Genomic DNA, 20,721 nt, shown 5'->3' with positions numbered 1-20,721 from the left:
ACCTCAACCTCTCTGGGCAACCTGTTCCAGTGCCTGGCCACCCGCACAGTCAGGTTCTTCCTCATATTCTGGTGGAACTTCCTTGGCATCAGTTTACGCCTGTTGCCTCTTGTTCTACTGCTTGGCACCACCAAGAAGAGCCTGGTTACATCCTCTCGGCACCCTCCCTTCAGACACTTACAGACATTTATATGGTCCCCCCTCAGGCGCCTCCTCTCCTCCAGCTCCCTCAGCCTTCCCTCGTAAAAGAGATGCTTCACGCCCTCGATCAACTTTGTATCGCTAAGGAGGTCATTCCTGCGCTAGCATCGCTGAAGTCAAAACCACTCTGGTGAAGGCCAAGGGGCTTTCCTATGGTCTTTAAAATAACCTCCAAAAAGCCGCAACTTCGGGGATTCACGCGCTGTTCAAGATCTATCCTCGACAGCGCCCGGGCTCTAAGCGCAGCTCTGCCCTGGCACAACGGGGGAGGCAGAACGAGCGGCTCGGCTCCCCCCAGCAGACCCCCGCGCCCCCAGCCCCGCCAGGACGCCCGGGGAGCCGGGAAAGACGGAAGGGACGGGGCGGGCTGAGGGGAGGTGGCACCGGAGGCGGGAGCGCAGCCGAGCCCCGCCCGCGCCCCGCCCGCCGGCGCTGGCCTTCGCAGCCGGGAAAGGCCGGGAAGATGCTGGAGACGCTGCGGGAGCGGCTGCTGAGCGTCCAGCAGGACCTCACCGCCGGGTGGGTATCGCCCACGGCACCGAGGGGCTGGCGGGGGGAGCGGGAGAGAGGCCCGCGTCCCGCAGCCCGGCCGAGGCAGGGGGGGAAGCAGGTGACCTGGGGCCGAGGAAGGCGGGGACTGGCACAGGGAGGGAGGAAGAGGAGGAGATTGCGCAGACGGGAGGCGCTCCCGGGGCTGGTCTGTCAGCTGGAGTGCCCTCCTGGGTGCGGGGCCGGGCTGGGAACGCGGCTGCAGGGTCCCGATCCCGCCGCGTTCCCGCCTGGGCTGGGCGGCTGATGGCGGGATGGCGGGCCCTGCGCTGCCGCGGCACCTCTGGGGAGCAGGAGGAGCCGCGGTGCCCGGGAAGCAGCTGCGGTCAGGGGAAGGGGAGAGAGAGAGAGAGAGGGACGGACAGACCGTCGTGTGAGACGAGATGTGAATGGGGTCAATTAACGCGCTTGAATTTTTTATGAAGTTACCGACCTTCAAGGTTTCATGGATCGGCGCAATCCCTTAAACAGCATTTCAGGCGCCGCTTGGCGTGTGGAGAAAGTTGCTTTTCCTTGGAAGATGAGTTACTGTAACTTGGAGAAAAGAAGCGTAGGATAAGCGGGAGGAGCAGCCCCACGCTTGCACTAAAAGTCAGAAGGATACTCTTCCTACGTTGCTTCAGGTTTATTTGGGTAGGCCCCGTGTCGATGCTATTCTTAGTACAAGCAGGTGGCCCGAGTGAGTGTCGCTGGAAGTCAGCGAGTGGCCAGAGGACAAGGTCATGCCTGTGCTGCAGAGCTGTTGGCTCATGATGAGCCACAGGGGAGTATCATGTTGTAATCAATTACCCTTAAAAACTATGTGGTCTTTGGCAATGTCAAGGCTGCCTTTATAATACCCCCCATGGTAAATTTTTATATATAGTGAGGAATGTCTCTGTACCCCAGAAACTTAAAATAAGCAGTTTATTATTACGTACTTGTACCAGTGTGTGATGGTCAAGAGAAACTGATAGAAGAGGCTGCCAGTCAGACATATATTGCTTACATGTTATCTGTCTCAATTTATCAAACAGCAACTGAATATTAAACTGTCTTAAAAATACAGACAAAAACATTGCTTTATTTCTGACTGACTTTCACTTCTCAGAGGAGTTGATAGTACAGTCTAAGGCTCTTTTGAAAAGGGTGTTTTTCACATGGTGAAAGAGGACAACAGAAAGGTCATAACATGCCAGATCTGATGATCATTTAACTCTGTGATTCCTTGTTTGTGTTTTCCATATTTGCTGCAGTGGAGTTGGTATATTTCCATATGTTTTGCTTTCTTCCTGGTGTTGCAATGTTTTGCTCTGAGAACAGTCCCTGATTTCATAATGTCCATCTTTGTGTGTTGGCAGCTCCATTAATGTGCCCTTCTTCAGTGTCCTGTCTTTATGCGGTATTTTCATCTGCAGTGCAAAAAAAAATCTGGGTTTTTTTTGGAACATGCATCTCAGAACCACAATGACAGAGGCTGTGGAAGGCATCTTCTTTTTTTTTTCTTTAGTGTCCCCATGTAGCCAGAACACAAGTTGACCTGGTTTTTGCCCCCTCTTCCTTCCTAGACCATGCAACCTAATTTCTTGGTGTTCTGGTTTACTCTGTTCTGCACCAAAGTGTTAATAGAAGTAATTTTTTTTGATGTTGAGACTTTAGCTTAAAATTGTCTAATTCTCAAAACCCAAACAAAGTATTTCTGGTGTCAAGTTGTGGCCAGCTTGTTAACTACACATAAATGCTTGCAAAGTAGAACAAGTTGAACTTCATGAAATTGTGAGGGGGAAGGTTTTCCAGGGCTTCTAAGAAAATAATAGCACTTCCCAAGGAATATGGGAACATGTATGTATTGCTGAAAAAAACTAAATCTAGGTTGTGTGGTTTAAAGAGAGCAGTTTAGAGTTATTAGCTGTTTCTGTGGCTTCCCTCCTTGCTCAGTTGTGTCTGCTGTCTAATTCTGTGTCCTGTAAGCGAGGTATCTAAATTTTGACCCATTCACCTGTTAGCAAGCTTTTGCAGGAGGAGGAGGAACAACCAAAAGGAGCAGAAGAGCGCTGCTGTTTTAGGCCAGGCTGTGTACTGGGAGTGGGATGGGCAGTGGAGAAGGGCAAATAGCACAGCTTCCTTCAGCAATGGGCTTCTTCCTCAGTGCTGTGGTTGTTGCTACTTGGCTTGGCTGTTACAAACAGCTCTCTGAGAAGGAGTAGAGACCTGCCTTAGCATGTCTTTTCTCAAACTGTCAACCACCTGGTGTGCTGTAGAGCTTTGATGTTTCTTTGAGTTCCTGGAAAATAGTGGATAAGACTGGGAGAGTGATTTGACTTCCCCTCAAGGCAGCCTGAATATCTCTATGTATATTAGGTTGTTTCTCAGTCCCTGGGTCACTCAGGTTTACAGATCTCTCTGTCATGTCTGGAGGATATCTTTAACTCTCATAGTTTATTTTCATCTTGCTTATGTCTTTGTCATTTATTTCTTCCCAACTTTTACTGTCCTGGACTGTGACCACGAAGGGTCTAGGAATTGAGGACAGCCATTGCCTGGGTGGTCAAGGAATATCCAGCAGGCTTGTTTCTCACTGTACTCTGTCAACCTGACTAGTATATACAGGCTGTCTGAAAAAGAGTGGAAAGAGTTGGGGGATAGGGTTCTTTGGTTGATTTGGAGGGTTTTGGGGTTTTTTTTTGCTTTTGAGGAGCAAGACACCAGTCAGTTTGAAAGGGACCTTGTGTGAAACAAGCTTCAGATATACTCAGTAGCACTGTGGTGATACTGCTGGAGATTCTGAAAGCTGGCAGAAGTAAAGTTGTGCTTGTGCTGCTTTTGTGTTGGCAGATTTATGGCAAATGGGGGTACATGTGTATGTGTGACTGTCGTGCTTTTCCTTGCCATTAGAGTCTTCCTGTAAATGGTGTTCCTGAGGGCTGGATTGGTTATTTTTCTGCAGGGCTTTAATTCCTGTCTGCTAAGGAAACTGCATCAAGAGATGGATGACTTGTATGCATACAACTCCCATTAAACTTTTCATACTGAAGTGCCTGATGCACTTCTACAAAAATCTCAAGCTTTAGCAGCAGTGTAGAAATAAATTTGTGTGAGGCTCTCCACAAAACTAAGTGAAATTCAGTTTATTTGTTAAACAAGCTGAAATGAAATTACCTGTAATAGACTGGAGTTAACACATTACGTGTTCAAACAATTTGTTCTCTGTTTTTGGTGTTGTAAATGTCTGATGGATTTGTGTTTTGATTCGTAGGTTGAAGACCTTGGGAGACAAATCAAGAGATGCTAAGAAAAGCAGGCAAAGGTACTTCTGAATGTCTTAATATATAGCATTAATGTAAGATATTCCTGTTAAGGAAAATTTGAAATGGCTCATGTATATGAGCTAATTGCAAGAACATTTGCATGTAATTTTACAAAATAATATTTTGACAACAGAGAAGCTTAACCAAAGCACATGCTTTGCTTAATACCTTTGCCTTCATTGATAGGCCTAAATAATTTCTAATGGATGTCAATCAGTTTATAAATTACTATTTAAATTAAATGAATATGCAGTGTTATTGTAGTACCTCATAGAAGATTCAGGTTGCAGTACACTGAAATGTAATTGTTGACAATCTCTGTGAATTTCATGTCCTGAAATTGTAACTCAGTGTTGGGGGTTTTTTTGTGTAAAAGCCAAATAGGAGCCTTTTTATTGTGGAAAATGTATGTAATGAAATACTTCAGTTATATGTTTCAAGTTTTGAATTGTTTTTATTTTTGAGAATTGTGCTGGTTTGGGTATTTTTCTTTCATTGTTTTGGGGATTTTTTTAGTCCTCTGCATTTTAGTTCTCATTCTTTCAGACTGTGTAAGCTACAGGAAAAGACTACTTGATATCTGTAAATTACATCTGTGAGAATTACTTTTTAAAATCAGCTCAGATATGCTTTAGTGTAAAGCATGTTCTTATTAAAACATACTATATAGACACAAATTAGTTTTAAAACAAGCAAAGTGCTAAAAACAAAGCATCTGAAATAAACTGGAGATAAGTTCTGAATCCTGGTGTTTTGGATATAATTTTTTTTTTTAATGGCAGACCAGTTGTAAGGACAAGGTGTGGAGGCTAAACTAAGAATGGGTGAAGGTCTGAATAAAACTATTTTAGGCAACTGACTTTTCTGTGTGTTTCCAGTCCATAATATTTTGGTTCTTCTGGAGTACTGTTATAAATATCCATTGCTTTTTGAGAAAAGCACTGGGTGAACCAAGTGAAGCATCAGAAGCCAGGGAATACTGGGGTGACTTCTGCTTTGCTGATAAAGTTCAGGGACAAACAAAAGCTTGGTTGTAAGGATGTTTGGGGACATATGGATGGGAGCCAAGGAGAGACCAGTCAGGGTGGTGTTGCAATGGGAGTTTGTCACTGACCCTCTGACCAGGGAGAGAATGATGTTTTCTCCAAACAGCTTGAGGAATTCTCTGTATCATTAAACCCCCCATTCTCCTGGTGGCCTTTAGCTTCCAGCTCCTGAAAGGAAACCCATCAGTTTGCAATCAAGAAGTGCCCTGGGAGGGTGTCAAGGGTAACTTCTTGATGCCTCTTCATAACCTCTTTGAATGCTAGAATAGCCTTAGGAAAGCCAGAGCTCACCTGCAATTGACATTTACAAGAGATGTCAAGGACAAGAAGAGCTGCTAGCCTGCATTTGTAATAAAAGACTGAAAGAAAACATGGGATTGGTGATGAATGGGGTGAATTACAGCAAATATAGAGGTGGTTGAGTTATTTAATGTCTTTGTGGCTTCAGTGGCGTGTGCTTAGTGAAAGGGGTCAAGGAGACTGATGAGTAGTGAATGAAGATAAATTGAAGATCCTCAATCCATAAAAGCTCATAGGACCATATGTGCCAAGAGGTATCTCATGAAAATCAAGAGGTACAGATTCCATGTTTCCCTGGGAAAAAAGTATCCTCTGCAACAATGCAGACTGGGACTGACAGACTACCTGGGAATTAGCTTTGCTAAAAAGACCCTGGAGTTCTTGGCAGACAGCAGTCTGAGTGTGAGCCAGGGCTGTGCCTTGCAGCAGGGAAGGCCAACAGCTAATGGGGCTGCAAATAATACCCAGACAGAGGGATGGAGGAAGGTGATTGTCCCCTGCATTCAGCACACTTTAGACCATTAACTACCCTGTCCACTTTGGTCCCCGGTTTGAGAAAGGTGTTAATATTCTGGAGCAATTTAGTGGAGGCCACCAGAATGGTTGGGGCAGGAAATCTGTGTTTGAGGAAAGGCTGAGATGGGCAGTTGTTCAGCCTGGAGAACAGGTGACTTCTGGGAGACCTAGCAGCAGCCTGTCACTAAAGGTGAAGTGGCTATTGAGGAAACTGGTGTACGGTGGGAGAACAAGAGGTGATAGGCATAAGTTGAAACAAGAGATAATCAAACATGAAAAGCTTCCTAAAGAGGCTGCCTTGGTCTCATAGCTGATTTTAACAGGGGATTGCAATATAAACTTCCTGAGGTCCCTTTCCACCTCACTGATTCTGTCACTTTTCCCTTGCTTTAACAACAAGAAGGTTTAATTTATGGTAGGTTCCCCCTGCCCAATCCAGTTTGTTTGGATGGTAGTGCAGGACAGTCTACTTGGGTGATCTTCCAAGAGAAAAATTTTGGATGACATCAAGATCTTTGCATCTTTAGAAGTACTGCATGGTTAATTTTCTATAACTTATAACAAGATGTCTTTATGAATCAAGCTGTTAATAAGGAAAGTGTATGCATAGAATAGGAGAGCATTAGACTGGCAAAGGTTCTTTAGCTTAGTATTTATTTTTAGTGTAGAATATGTTCAAGTGCAATATCTGTATTGAGGGACATTAACTTGTGTAGTAGGCCTTTTTTAAGAATAATTCTGTGCCCTTTTTTAGGTTAAAATTATTTTCATCCTGTATCTTTATTAATGGTGCTTAGAAATTGTTTAATGAAACTTTTTTTTAATGGACGTGTTTGAAAAGAGGCTATCATAAAATAGGCTATCATAAAACAAGAAGGGAAAAAAGCAATCCTAGCTTTGGAATAATCTTGTAAGATACACCATGTAATTAATTTTAAACCAAAATTGGCAAAATGATTGTGAAAGTAGGAACAGGAGGAGCCATTCCTGTGCTCAGCATATCTGTCAAGTGCAGATGTGTGTGCCCACATTTTTTATAACAGCCTTCTATTCTTTACCAATTTTGTACATTTGCAATTTGTTTTATAGAACTGTTCAGTGTTTGCCGGAGTTTTCGGCTGGACTGGAATTACTAAGCAGGTATGACCTTCCTTTTCTTTATTAATGTTTGTTTCCTATATTAGATTTAAAAAATCAAATTTCTTAAGAAAGAAATTAGAGGAGAAAATCTAAGTGTTGCTAATAGGGTTTTGGTTGTTCTGCAGTTAGTAGTGTGGGAGTGGTTACTGAATGATAAATGTGTTTAAAGCTTGCCCAGTCCTGAAGTGCTGTCCTTTCAGTGAAACTGAAGTTCTGGAGGAAAAGCCACATTTGAAAGATGACTTTAGTTCATGTCATAATGCAGAGGGGTGAGGGAGGCCAGCACTGAGCTCCAATATGTGGTTTCATAACTTAGACATATTTGATAAAATTTCCTTCTTTCTTTGTTTTTTTATTAAAGGAATATAAGTATAATTACAATATCTTTTTTTCATTTTCTTAAATTGAGTTCCAATGATGTTTAAAGCAGTGAGTTGTCTTGTAAGTATTGCTGAGTCCATTTAACTTTTAATGCCAGTTAGCAGGTTAAAAATATCAACTTTTTTTTTTTTAAAGACATTATTTCTCACTGCATATTTGTCTTGGCAGAACAGTAAGTACTGGAAAGAATTATACAGCCCTTTAAGCTGTAATTTCTGGTAGTACCTGTAAATATAAGCACAGTGATATCCATTAATTCCTTTGTAAGGAGAGTGCAGTAAGAATAGTAATTTTTGTTCTCTTCAGATATGAAGATGCTTGGGCTGCCCTTCATAAAGGAGCCAAAGATTGTGCCAAAGCTGGAGAGGTAAGAAAAAATAACAATGCCATGCATGAAATATTTTAAAATGTGTAAAGAATTTTAAACTAAAATTTTTAGTACCAGCCTGCAGGGTTAACCTTGGCCCTCGGGTAAACACCCACACAACCTTGTTGACTCTTAAGGCAATGTAAACAAATGTAATGCAAATGTGAAATAACAAGTAAGGTGATTCAATTAAACAGTTGCAAAGATGATGTATGTTACTGTTGTAGCTCTTTAAAAGTAGTGGGGGGGTGGCTGGGAAACATTCTGTATTTGGGGTTGAGTCACATTAGTGTTTTGTATCAGGGCAGGGCTGTGCAGCTGACACTGCTGCCCATTCCTAGCGCACGGGAGACGGCAAGATTGGCTTGCCCAGCCTAAAAGATTTGGGAAGTGTTTGTGCTTTCTCCTAATTTCATTCTCTATTCCTGCCCTGGAAGCAAAGTGACAAGTTCTGTGGTTTATTTGTGGAATGAAGGGAAAGGAAACTTTCAGTAAGTGTTACCAATACATTACTCAGCACCAGACTTTCAGTTTCAAGCCATATTTAAAGGCAGACAGTGTAGTCTGGGTGGCAATTATGCAGGGCAGGACTGAGCTGTGGGGTCTCTGTCTGGGCAGAAACCTTCACTTTGGCTGGGTGCATGCTTCCTGGCTCTTGTCTTTATTTAGAGACTTCTCTGTATCTTTTTAAAATGGATAAATAACTGACTGTGTACTTACGGTAAGAAAGAGTCTCTTATGTTCTTTCTCTTGCCTGATGGTATATAGCCCTGCTTTTCCCTGCATTCTAGTGAAAAACTTCAGGCATTGGAAATGGAGTTCTCCTTGCCAGTTTGGCATGTTTTTCTGCTCAAAACGTTATTTTTCTTTTTTCCTAGAAAATCTCTTAAATGATGTGGTCACAATTTTGTAATACTTGCTCTAGTTTGCTTTAAAAATTGTAGTTTTGAAATCAGTGTGAGATTTCATATGTATTAAGTGAATATAACCTAATCTCACATGCTATGGCTACTTGGGAAAATAAGGCTGAAAAACTTCCTAAAAGACTTACATTTTCCATTAAATTCAGATATTTACTTCACACACAAGTCAGTGTATGTATTGCTTGCAGAGTTTTGTGTTTTACTTTTTTTATAAAAGGGGAAAATAAAAACTGTAAGCACAGAAGATTGACTGTACTGTAAAAGACCTAAAGGTTCACTTGTTTACTTGTGCTGTCTTATTTATAAATGTTGAATAAAGTGAAAATTTCAACCTTTAATTACAGCTTACGCTCTTACCATGTTAAATGGTAGATGTTAACTCCATTTAAAAGTTCCATGTACAAAATTGTCCTTTTAGTTGATTGTCATTTCAGCTGCATTCAGTTATCTCATGGCTGGAATATTTGTGATGTTCGTCCTCATCTCATGGTGGCTTGTTTTGGATTTTTTTTTTTGTTTGCTTTACTGTTTAACTGATATAAATACCATATCCCAATCTCTGAAATAGACCTGGATTTATTTAAATAAGACTGGTTAGTCTACTGAAGTGTCCCATTTCACAGCGGGCTTTGAAATAAGTTTTCAAAACTTGCCTGGTGAAGCAGGATTTTTTTTTTTATAGAGATAGGTAGCTGGAGGAATTTGCAAAAGATAGTTGTTTTTTTAAAAGAATTGATCTCAAGTGGGTAGAATTGTAAATTTGAGAGTTTCTGTGCCCATTGCTCAGGCATTTTCAGTTTCTGCATATAAAGACTATAAAAATTTAGGAATTCAGAATGCAGATACAGCCACAGGCTGTAATTGTGTGCAAGAGGAAGAATGGGTAATGGAATTAAGAGCAGGGAAACAATAATTGAATCATCTCAATTATATATAAGGGGAACATTTGTTACCTGAGATCCCTTGATCCTGGTGTTTTTCATTGAAACTATAAGCAAAACTTTGAAGCAGTGTATAGTTTTCATATTACATAATGAAAGTTAGGATAAATGAAACAACAAGAATTGAAATGATGTAGAATTGTATTCATAAACACTTGGCACTACTGCAGTTTATCACAAAAGTAGAAGGGCAGTAATGTTATAAAGGCAACTTTTTAAAAAATGTCATTCCTTTTATTTTATTTTCTAGACTACTTTACATGTGCAGAATTTTCATTTTTATTGTTAAGATGAAATTGGTATGACTGGCAACATTAAACTGTTGATCTAAATACAGCCAAAATCACAACACTATGTTGTTACTGTGCACCAGTGCAAAACTGCTGCCAAAAGTTCAGGTACATCTTGTTTACAGATGTTAGCATCCATAAAATACTTCCTGCATTGGTTAGTATATTGAGAAATAGCTTTTTGTCATATTTTTGTTCAGGGCATTTTGATATAAATATTCCATACTACAGGGGATTTTTTTGAGTATGTTGTGTATTTCTTGAGGAGTACACAAGTGGCAATGCTGTAGGGTTGCTGTGCTGACCTTATGCTTCCAAATGTATTAATTATAAAAACTAGTCAAGATGCTCATAAATAGGTACATAAATTTGCAATTAAAGACCCGTTTGTTGCAGCTGGTTGATAGTGAAGTTGTGATGCTTTCTGCACATTGGGAGAAGAGAAAGAACAGTCTGGTGGAACTGCAGGATCAACTTCAGCAAATACCGGGATTTTTAGCAGATCTGGAATGCCTCACAGCAAGCCTAGGTAAGTTCTTTTCTTATAGACATAACAAGCATTCAAATCAGTACAGAGGATTAGACTGAAGTTCAGCTGTTGTGAATGCTGTGATTATGAAATTTAATTTTGCTTTCCATGGTAAAACCATAGTTCTTAAACAATTTTTTAAAAAAGATCAACAAGTAGCAGTGGTTGCTATTGCAGCAGTTCAAGTTTTGTGTGTGTTATTTTAAAAAAAAATGACAAATGTTTGAACAGGTAAAAAAGGCTATTCTTGAAGTCATGTTAAATTGTTAAGATTTTGATAGTATGAACACTCATGTATATAGCTACTTCTTTTGGAGTCTGTGTAATTTTATAGAATAATGTTTAAATTTATCATTTGGGATGGGATGGGGGGAAATTTACCTGGCTAGGGACACTTTCAAGGCAGAAACCTTTGGTTGGTACTAAAGGTAACTTTCATAATTTGAATGAATGTGCAGGGTTAAGTTATTCTGAAGTGACACCCACCTTTTCTATAGGTGAATATTAATGCTGCCTATTAAGGTTAGCAAACACCTCATGCTTGTTAGATGAGTTGCAATTTTTAAAACTTTACCAAAGGTGAACCTGTTAATTTTGTTTAAAAGATGAAAAGATGAATGCTTTGGTGGACTAATTCTGGAACCTCTCATACAAAACTATTGAGCCACTGTTGAAAATTAAATTAGGTAAAAATGCTGGGGACTCTTAGTCTCTGAAAATCTCTACTATTGCTGAGCCTTGAAATGGGCAGGCAACATTTGACAAGCAGCAACCCTGTCTGTCCACAGTACGTCTCTTGACACTTCCATGAAAATCTGTATGGGGTGCATCAAATTAAAACTTTGGAAAACTGCTGTCTGCACATGGATTTTAGGTAGCTAAGTTCCCCAGGGACTGTGCCTGCTCCTCTTTCATACAGCAGCTGGGACGCATGCAGGAATTCCTCATGTGTTTGCAGCTCTGTTTCTTTGTGGGGTGGGCTGGATTTATGTGCTGACATGATGTGAAGAAAAGGAGGGTTCTTTGCTCTCTTCAAGGGCTAATTTCTCATTCTGCTATGGTCAGTGGACATGCACAAATCAGCTTTTGTTCCCAGGTAGGCTGGTAATAACTTTGCTATTTATTTCTGAACCAAGGAATGCATTCTGCTTTTTATTACAATTTTCCTATACTGTCTTGTTTGATAAGGCTTTATCAGCTGTGGTACCCATTTAATATTGGCTGTTTGAAAAAAATTCTAAGGAAATAAAAGTTCAAATAATGATTTATTAAAATACTGGGTTTAATATTATCGTGCAGTCCGCTGGTAGCCCAAAGATAAACAGTATAATAGAAAACTAATGGAATTGCCTTTATAGTTCATAACTGAAAATGCTGTAAATCCTGATGAATTTGGGCTACTTTCTGATTCCTAATACAGCCTTATGAACTAGAATTAATCTCGCTCTGATTGTAGGATTTCTTGGGGAGATATGTCTCTAGGTATTTTTGATACTGCAAAAGCACGATTTAAGGAAGCATTAAGCAGCCTGCTCAGGGAAGCTAATGAATTTTGAAGTATACTGCTAAGGTTCTGAGATTTGAAGCAAACTTTCTAGCTTCACCTTTTGTGTCATGTTTTGAGCAATTTATCTAAAGTTTCTTATTAGTTCCTCCTAGCAACTGTGAGGTTTTTTAAATTGTTTTGGGTTTTATTTTTTTCTTTTAATAATTTTTATGGAGTCTGTTTGACTAGATAGGTATTATTTGTACCAAATTCAATACCTGACCTTCTGGAGGTGATTAAACAGAAATTGACTGCAATATTCTGCTCACTGTTTTTAGTCTTTATACCTCTTAACTAACTGCTTCATATAAATATAAACTGTATTCAGTTTTCCAAGAGATGACCATTACTCCGACTGTAAATTTTCAATGTGAGTGAAATATTCTGTTTAAAAAAGGTGAAAAGAGAATCACAAAGTGCTGGGTTATGCACCCAAGATGTAATTTGGCTAACCTTCATAATTTCAACAAAATAGTTGTTTCTTCTGACATGATATGCTTCTAATAAATCTATTAATGCTTTCATTTGGAAAGTAGATGGGGGATCCTGGCTGCTTTCCGTAAAAGAAATTTCAGATAATGGAATTGAACGTTTTTAGTGACCTATTTACTTAAAATTGGTATGACTCATGTACAGATTCTTCAGCTTTTGCTATGTATTAGAAGACACATTTTTATTTGCATTTTTATAAAGTTCTTTATCTTACATATTCACATTTACAGTCATCCCTCAATTGAAATAGAAATTCCATGTCTTCATTTGATAAATTTATTGTATTATGCAATGTCTTGTAGCTGCTACTGAGAACAATGAAGAAAAAATTACTCTAATGTAAAAGTGAAAAGGAAAGTTACTGCCCTTTCAAAGTGCAAATTGGAATCATCATTTAAGCCAGTTTTTACTTGAGATGTTCTAGAAAATATCTGGTTGCTGATACCTGGAATACTTAGTATGAAATGTGTTTTCATGTTTGATCAGTGACATTTTGCTCAAACATCTGTTTTGATTTCAGCAAGTCAATACACACAAACATTGATCCAAATCCAGTTTTTCTCCCTTTTTTTTAAGATCAGATGTTAAAAATTAACTTGATACTGGTTTCAGAAAGACCGATCTTGTACATAGGTGACAATTCTAACACAGATTGAAAATGTTTTACTGGTGAGACTGGGAAGAAAATAAGGCTGGGGATGTAGTCACAGAGATAAAAACCTTTGCCTCTTAGTCTTTAGGGTTTTGGGTTTTTTTAAGTGAGGGCTAGATGGGTGTGAAAATTCACTGGGGAAACAGAACCTTTTGCACTGCTTAGGAGGAGTATCCTTATTTATATCTTGAGTAAAAGGACAGTGTTTTTTATTTCAGATTGTGTATCAAGTATGGAAGTTGCCATTCTGTAGCTTTGCAAAATTCAGTCTATTTTTTTTTTCAGAATTTGCATTTATCTTTTACTGAGAAAATCAGGGAAAATGTTGGGAAGATTTATGTAAAACCAGGAAAATTGAATAATATTGTGTGAAGACAGCTATGTTCAACAGGGAATTTTTCTCCATAGGCTGCAGGGCACAACACCTCAGCACAGTGGGTTGTTGTATTAGGTAGAGATATATATGTATAAAAGGCATACAGTTTGGTGCTGTAAACTTGGTGCTGTAAAGTATCTGAGGGTCGAATACACAAGTAAAAGGATCCTAGTGTAATTGCTGTGTAGTTTCAGCAAAGAAGCTGCTTCATGTAAGTGGTATTATGCTAGCTGGATTTAAGATCATTTCTGTAAAAGCAGATAAAAATTTAGCACTGAAAATCTACTAAAAGTTTAGTTAGAACTGTCCTTTTCTAAAGTTGGTGGGTTTTTTTGTTTGTTTGTTTGTTTGTTTTGTTGTTGCAGCTGAATTGAACTCTTCCTGTCCATATATGTCTTTCACTGCTCATTTTAATCTTTTTTTAGTAATCTCTGCCCCTGTGTGGCCTAGAGGTAGAGGGAACATCTTTGATGCAATTGCTTCCATTCTTTCTGTTTTTTGCCTTTTAGTCATAAAATAAATGAGCTTTGTAGAAATGCCTGTAATACTCCTGCGTGGTTTCTGTTGAGTGGCTGAGACAGTGCAGGAAAACTACATCTAAAGTTAGTGGAAATCTATTTTCTGACATACAGCTGTGATTTAGCTATTCTAAAAAATTTTGTACTATATATAACTACAGATAACATGTTTCAGTTAGAAAAATTCTGTGGTAAATTTAAATGAGGTACACTTGAGAAATAAAGTGTTTTCTGGATTAAAAAAAATCAGTGGTTGTTGATTTCTAGGTAAATACTTTAATACATTATAGCTGAAAAGGAAAACTGTGTATGCTGATGGAAGATAAGGCAATGTAACGTAATCTGAGAAAACTCTAAACATACTTCAAAAGAATTAAAAATAAGAATTAAAATTTCAAATAATGTTGTTATACTTGTAGTAATGTAAGAAATACAGCCCAAACTGCTGTAATTGGAGTAATGTGACCCAAAGAACAAGGGTTTTTTTAATCTAATAAATGATACTATTTCTACGAAGTGTGGCATATTGCCATGGAAATGAAAATTCTTAATCTAAAGGTAAATATATTTTTTTTAAATATAAAAAAAGATTTAGAGGAGATGGGTTTTTTTGCAGCCTAAGTTTCAAATTTATTAAATCTGTAGTTTTGTTTGGCACTGCCTTTGTTTGCACGGTCATATATTCTCTTTTGGGTAAGAGAGATGTTAATTCTCAGTTGTAGCTGGTGCTGCTGTAACAGAGCTTGTCTTCAACTTTTTTTTTTTGTGAAAAGCAATTTTTCTTTCACTTCAGAAGGGACAAAAACTCTGAAACCTCTGTTGCAGTAAAGCAGGATTGTTGCCTCCTGGAGAGATATGTCCATTTCTGTTCTTCAGGAGTACAGTGTTTTCTGCAATTCCCACTAGAGGCTGCTCAAATGCAAGTGCTAGGAATCGGTTGGTCTCTAGAATTCACTTTTCTTCATCCTCTTTATTTTCCTGTCCTTTGTTGTTTTCTTTTAATATTATTTCAACAGCAAATACAGCATATCGGGGGGGGGGGGGGGGGGGTGTTGAGTGGAAAAAACAGTGGTTGATAGGTACCTTAGTAAATTATTTTCAGCCCTGCTGTGTTTGAGAATTTTGCAGATTAATAAGGGAACAATTATTCTGAAAAGCAAGTTAGCACAATATAGGTATTTGGATTTTAATGCACTCGGAGAAGTCGATTTCTTAAATGAGAGGGCCTACCAATCATAATTGTAATAATGATATTACACTTTGAATACATCTGGATTTTGTGAAAGTGTGTAGTAAACAATGAATGTTCCACATCACAATATGTAGAACTGAAAACATTTTTTCCCTCAAAATTCCTTCTGCATTAATTGCCAACTGCCTCTTTTTTTTTTTTTCCCAATCCCTCCCCCCTCCCCTTAGTGATCTGTATACAGAAAAATAATTTAAGGAAGTATTTGCTGATTATATGATTCATGTTCCCCTTTCCTACTGTTGTGGATCTTCCTTGTTAGGGACTAAAAAAATTGTGTTAAGTGAAGCCAAACATATGAATATGCATCCCAGGAAATTTGCTTATGAAGTCTTAAGTTTTGTTCTTTTAGGGCAACCACAAGGATGGCTATTTATAGTGGAGCAAAGGCTAAGGTAGTTGAAATTATGTATTGTCCAAGATAGGCTTCAAGTAGAATGGCCAAGCCAGAATGGAGGATTTGACTGATGCCTTCAGCTTACTGTTTCCTTCTTTTGAGCATATGAAATACATCAACTCTGGCTGCTGTTTGTTTGTAAAAATGTGAATTATTCTTGCTCCTGCAATTTACCTTCCCCCTGATATAGGAGTAGTCCTGGCAGAAAGATGAATAATATTCCTGTCATTGACACAGTTTCATTCCAGAGTGACCAGCTGGTTAGGGTTTGGGAAAATAGTTTTTCCACTGTGGAATCCTGAGGAGATACATGAAATTCAGCATTAATCACTGTCAGGGAGAATGATCCTTTGATACAAGGTTCACATGGGTTAATTCAGATGAGGAGGGACCTCAGGAACTGTCTAGTTCCAATTTCTACTCAAAGCAATGTGAGTTATGAGATGAGATCAGTTTTCTCAGGGCATGTCATAGACAAGGATCTGTTTGAAGTTGAGACTGAGCAATTATGTTTGAAGATGAGATTAAGAGATGTGTATGTAAAATAGGTAGATTTAGTCATAAAATTTACATATGTAAAATAGTTAAATCTCTATATTTAGCTCTCAGTAAAGGGTTTGTCTTCAGAGACATAAATATATGTTCTTTTATATTGCCATGACATCATGTGACAGTTAAAATTCTCCCTGTATGCTTTATTTTTGCTTCATTGAATAAATGAAGATTTGACCTGGCTTTGGCCAACATAGCTTTATTCCTTGGATTGGTACTATGTAGGAAGCTCTGCTCAAGAAGGAAAAGTATGAGTCCTGAATGCTTCTCTTCCTCAGATACAGGCCAGGAGCCTGTGGCTGGAATAAATAAAGTGGTTCAGCATCCTGCTACAAGGGAACCCCAGGTAGATCTCCCTTTAATGTGGCTCTGCTGCCACTCTTTACTTTGAGATTTGGGCTGAGATTTGTTTATCTTTTGGAGACATTTATATGTATGTAATTACCACCATGTTAATTATTTACTTTTATGAAATCCTGTTTCTGTTCAGGTGAGTTGTCTGTCTGTTGATTCAGTTTGATATTCATACAAGTCCTTCTTACAGCCCAGCTAGAGGCAAACTTTGAGGAAATGGAGAATCATCTATTGTGTCTTGAGGAATTATGTGAGCAGTGTGAATTGGAAAGATACAAATGTATGCAGACATTACAGCTGGAAAACTACAAGAAAATGAAAAGGTAAATAAAACAATTGTTATAAATTAGCATACAATATAAGCCTTTTTTAATTCCCCCCTGGACCCCCCCCCCCCCCCCCCCAGAAATAATATAAACCCTTTTATTTTCATCTTCTAAAAGAACAATAATCTTTGACAGGACATTGCAAATTTGTAGTAGATTCATTGAATGTCTTAGAGATGAACAAAGACTACATGTGTTTGTAAAATTATCATGACATGTTGTTAAGATGAAGTCATGTTTATTATTCTCTGCGATGAATTGGAATAAGGGCTGTTGTTAATAAGCACAGATAAACTGTTGTTTCCTTTAATCCCTTGCCGTGGTTTATGGATTCTTTTTTTTTTTTGTCCCCTCATGTACTTGTCAGGTTAGGAGCTGAATTTTCCTCTATCTTCCTTTCAGTTCTATCAGTATCCAATCCTATAAGTACCTTTCACTCTGAATGAAAAGTATTAATCTCCTGCCATTCTCTTATTTGTAAAAGCAGGACATTAATTCTTGGAATCAAACTTCAACTTACAGCAGTATGTGTGAAAATTCAGAACTTTCAACACATGGGCTTCAGGTTTATCTAAAAGATAAAGTAGCAAGAGAAAACTATTAAGCGCTTAAATAACTTAAGCTGTTGACTTTCTTATTTTTGTTACTGCCAGTGCCAAAAATAACCTAATATAAGGCGATAAGAAAAGTATCATTATATTTATTATATAAATTAGGAAATGAGGCGTTGAAGCAGTTTATCAAAGACAGTGTCTGACAGCCTGTTCAGGAGGGGTGGGTAGATGTGGATATTGACTGACATGGGGATAACCCATTTACTTGGTCTGTGCAGGCAGGAGTCCTGCTGTTAGCCAGGGGAAGCACCTTGGTACCTTCCTTGCCTCCTTGATTGTGGAAGCAAGTTTGATACATGTGGTAAGATCAGAGCAAATGGTTCCCTCACAGTTCTGGTGAGGATAAGGTATTCAAGGGTGGGACTGCGCCAGACAGCACTGGCCACATTTTCCTTAGCTTATCTGTATTCACCCTCCTTGCCATTCTTGTAGCTCTGTTTTTGATTTTTAAGAATTCCAGTCTCTTCCCAAAAGATCTATTCACCCCTGACTGCTTTTTCCCTACTGGTTCTCAGTTATTATGTAGGGATTCTTAGGCTTCTGTGGTGTTACAGATCCAGTTACTGGAGGAGTGCTGATGTTGCAGGTTCTACCTCCCAAAAGGTCTCCAATACCTTAAAGATCCCCCTTCAGTTTTCTGTGAAATTTTGCTGTTTCTCACCTAACTCCCCTTTAAACACCTATGAAATCCAGTCATCCCTCATGGTGCTATCTGTGGCTTTTGTCTGTATCTTACTATATTACCTGTCACATCTGGCAATTTCTCATGACATGTGCCTTTAGTTTCTCACATCCTGTTCAGTTGTCTTAACCTCAGGTCAGGGCCTCAGCAATGGTCTGTGATTTTTCTGCAACCTGGATTTTCTTTTTCCCAGGTCAGGGCAATTCCATATTCTCTCTCCAGGAAGAGTCAACAGCAGTCAGTATGGGTGAATATTCACTTGTTCAGACCTACTTGAGTAATCTAAAAATTTAAGAGTAGTAATTCCAAAATTCTAAATACATGCTATTTAACCAAATAACACAAATTTAAAATATATATGAAGCAACAGATTTGGTCCCATATAATAATCTTTCTACAGTTTTCTGATTGGTTTTTGTTCTCTGCCATCCTTGCTCCCTTTCTCCTAGCCACTGCTTTCAACATCAAAATAAAATGTTTAACCATTGCCTGCTCTGCTTAGCAGCATCTAATCAGTTTTATAAATAGAATGCTAAGCAAGCTACTTAGTGTAATTATAAGCTGATTACATTTGGTCAGACCCAGACAAAATGACAAAATGCAGGTAATTTCTGGTTGATCATTACCGCTCTGTTTATTTAGGTAAGAAATTAACTGCTAGCTCATTACAGGAAGGACACTGCCAGTGTAGGTGCTTGAAGAGTGAGCAGCTGGTTAACTTGACGTGAGTGTGATTTGTGGTGTGTATTTGGAACTTGTATCCTGTCTTCCTCTCTTTAGTGCTTGGGGTTTTCACTGTGATACCAGCTGAAAGAATCAAGGTGGGGAGAGGGTCAGGAGTCTATGCTCTCTCTTTAGTGCAGAAATTATTTTCAGAGAGTAAGTGGTTTTGTGCTTGAAAAAAAAAATAATCATGTGTTTTGACAATATAGGGATGAAAACTGAGATGAATATGAACTCTAGAAACTCGGGTTATTTTAAGCGTGTAACAAAAGGTAATTTTGTTAAAAAGTTACTGTAGAGCTGAGGTTAGAAGCTAATGTATTTCAAATCTTTTGAAAAAATCCTGTATAAAAGACTTAGAAGAAGGTACTTTAGGTCAGCATTAAACCTATGAAACGCAGCTTATGGTAACTATGGGAACTTATTTTAAGAAATAGTCTCCCTATTTAATGGAGAAACTTTATTTCAGTTCTAACAGATCAATTTTTTCCCCTTTTATCATTGTCTTCAGTACTAATTTCAAAGTAGATTCATCAATCCAGGAGCTTTTCCAAGTTATTTAAAAGCCTGGTGTTTGGGGGATTGGGTTATTTTTTTGGGTTTTTTTGTTTGTTTTGTTTTGGGTTTTTTGTGAGCTTATCTCTGGAGTTTTTTTGTTTGTTTTTTTTTTTTTTTTGTGTGTGTGTGTTTAAATCCATTGATCAGGTGTTTTATGATGTCTATATTCTACCCTTGTTTTCTCTGGTTAGTCTCTGCAATTGTTTGGATGTATATTAGCATTGAACCACGTCATTTTGTTTCCTGTCTTTTTTTCAATCAGGCACAATTCTTCTTCCCTTTCCTTCATTCTCCTACTGAGGATATTCTGATTGCAGAAAACTTTGTATCTCTTTAGTCTCACGTGGCAATTCATGCTTTCCTAAGTGGACAGTGTCCTTTAGGCAGCACTGTCAGGAGCTCACTTTCGTGTCATGGTTTTATGCGCTCTGAATGGCAGCCTTGTGGGAAGATAAAATGTTTCTGACCTGAAGCTGTACTTACTATGAAGCTCTTGGTAGCATTTGTATCCATTTCAGAGAGATCACCACATTTTGAAACATAGAAACTCCTGATTGTATTGTCAATTAAAAGGAGCTGCCCAAATGTAGCATTTTGTAGGAATACATTTGGAATAGCAGCGTCCTTGTCACTGGAAACGAGTGAATAGATTTTACTATATGTTATTTGACTTAAAACATAATTGTCTGGATGATAATTTTTTTAGGATGTTGTCCTGGTTTGAAGAGACAGATGTGTGCTAGGGATGAGCAGGGCCTTCCCTCAAAACTGAGCTAATAAACCCCTCTCTCTGAATTAGTATAATTTTGGAATTTAGGTGCTCTCAGGCAAAGATAACAGTTCTTTACTGGTATATGTATATATATAAAAAGGCAAACAAAACAACAACTACAAAATTAACAACACACAGAGCAGGACCCCAGCAGCAGTTCTTTTGGCTGTGGACACCTTTCCCCTGTGGTGCAGTTCCCATCCCATTGGCAGTCAGCGCCAGCCAGCTCCCGGAGGGCAGGGGCAGATGCAGCGATGCTGTGTGGATGCAGGAATGCTGGGGGTGATGGAGGCTGTGTCCAGATGGGAGGGGTGGAGGAGAGATGCTGCTCACGGATCCTTGGGGGCAGTGTTGGTCCTGGTGTTCCAGCAGGATGCTTGGAGGTGGCAGGCTGAAGCAGGAGGGCATCTGAGCAGGGATGTGGGGTCCAACACCAGCAG

At 38.9% G+C, this 20,721-nt stretch overlaps 1 protein-coding gene across 4 annotated transcripts in view; it reads left to right on the top strand.

Moving 5' to 3' along the window:
- The first annotated feature begins 652 nt into the window (after positions 1-652).
- The window catches only part of DTNBP1 (dystrobrevin binding protein 1), a 64,450-nt gene continuing 44,381 nt past the window's right edge, over positions 653-20,721 (top strand). Inside the window, exons 1-6 of one of the 4 annotated variants that reach the window (XM_062498816.1) lie at positions 653-720; positions 3,986-4,036; positions 6,989-7,039; positions 7,727-7,787; positions 10,338-10,470; positions 16,797-16,929. In XM_062498816.1, coding sequence (XP_062354800.1) covers positions 665-720; positions 3,986-4,036; positions 6,989-7,039; positions 7,727-7,787; positions 10,338-10,470; positions 16,797-16,929 — 485 coding nt within the window. In that variant the 5' untranslated portion in view covers positions 653-664. Of the gene's footprint in view, positions 721-3,985; positions 4,037-6,988; positions 7,040-7,726; positions 7,788-10,322; positions 10,471-16,796; positions 16,930-20,721 lie in introns of all 4 variants that reach the window. The other 3 variants (XM_062498824.1, XM_062498833.1, XM_062498842.1) reach the window with 3 other exon arrangements.

The sequence above is a fragment of the Cinclus cinclus genome, chromosome 1 (assembly GCF_963662255.1).
Source record: "Cinclus cinclus chromosome 1, bCinCin1.1, whole genome shotgun sequence".
NCBI lineage: Eukaryota > Metazoa > Chordata > Aves > Passeriformes > Cinclidae > Cinclus > Cinclus cinclus.
Note: the sequence above shows the minus strand (reverse complement) of the source record. Positions and strands in the feature narration are given on the sequence as shown.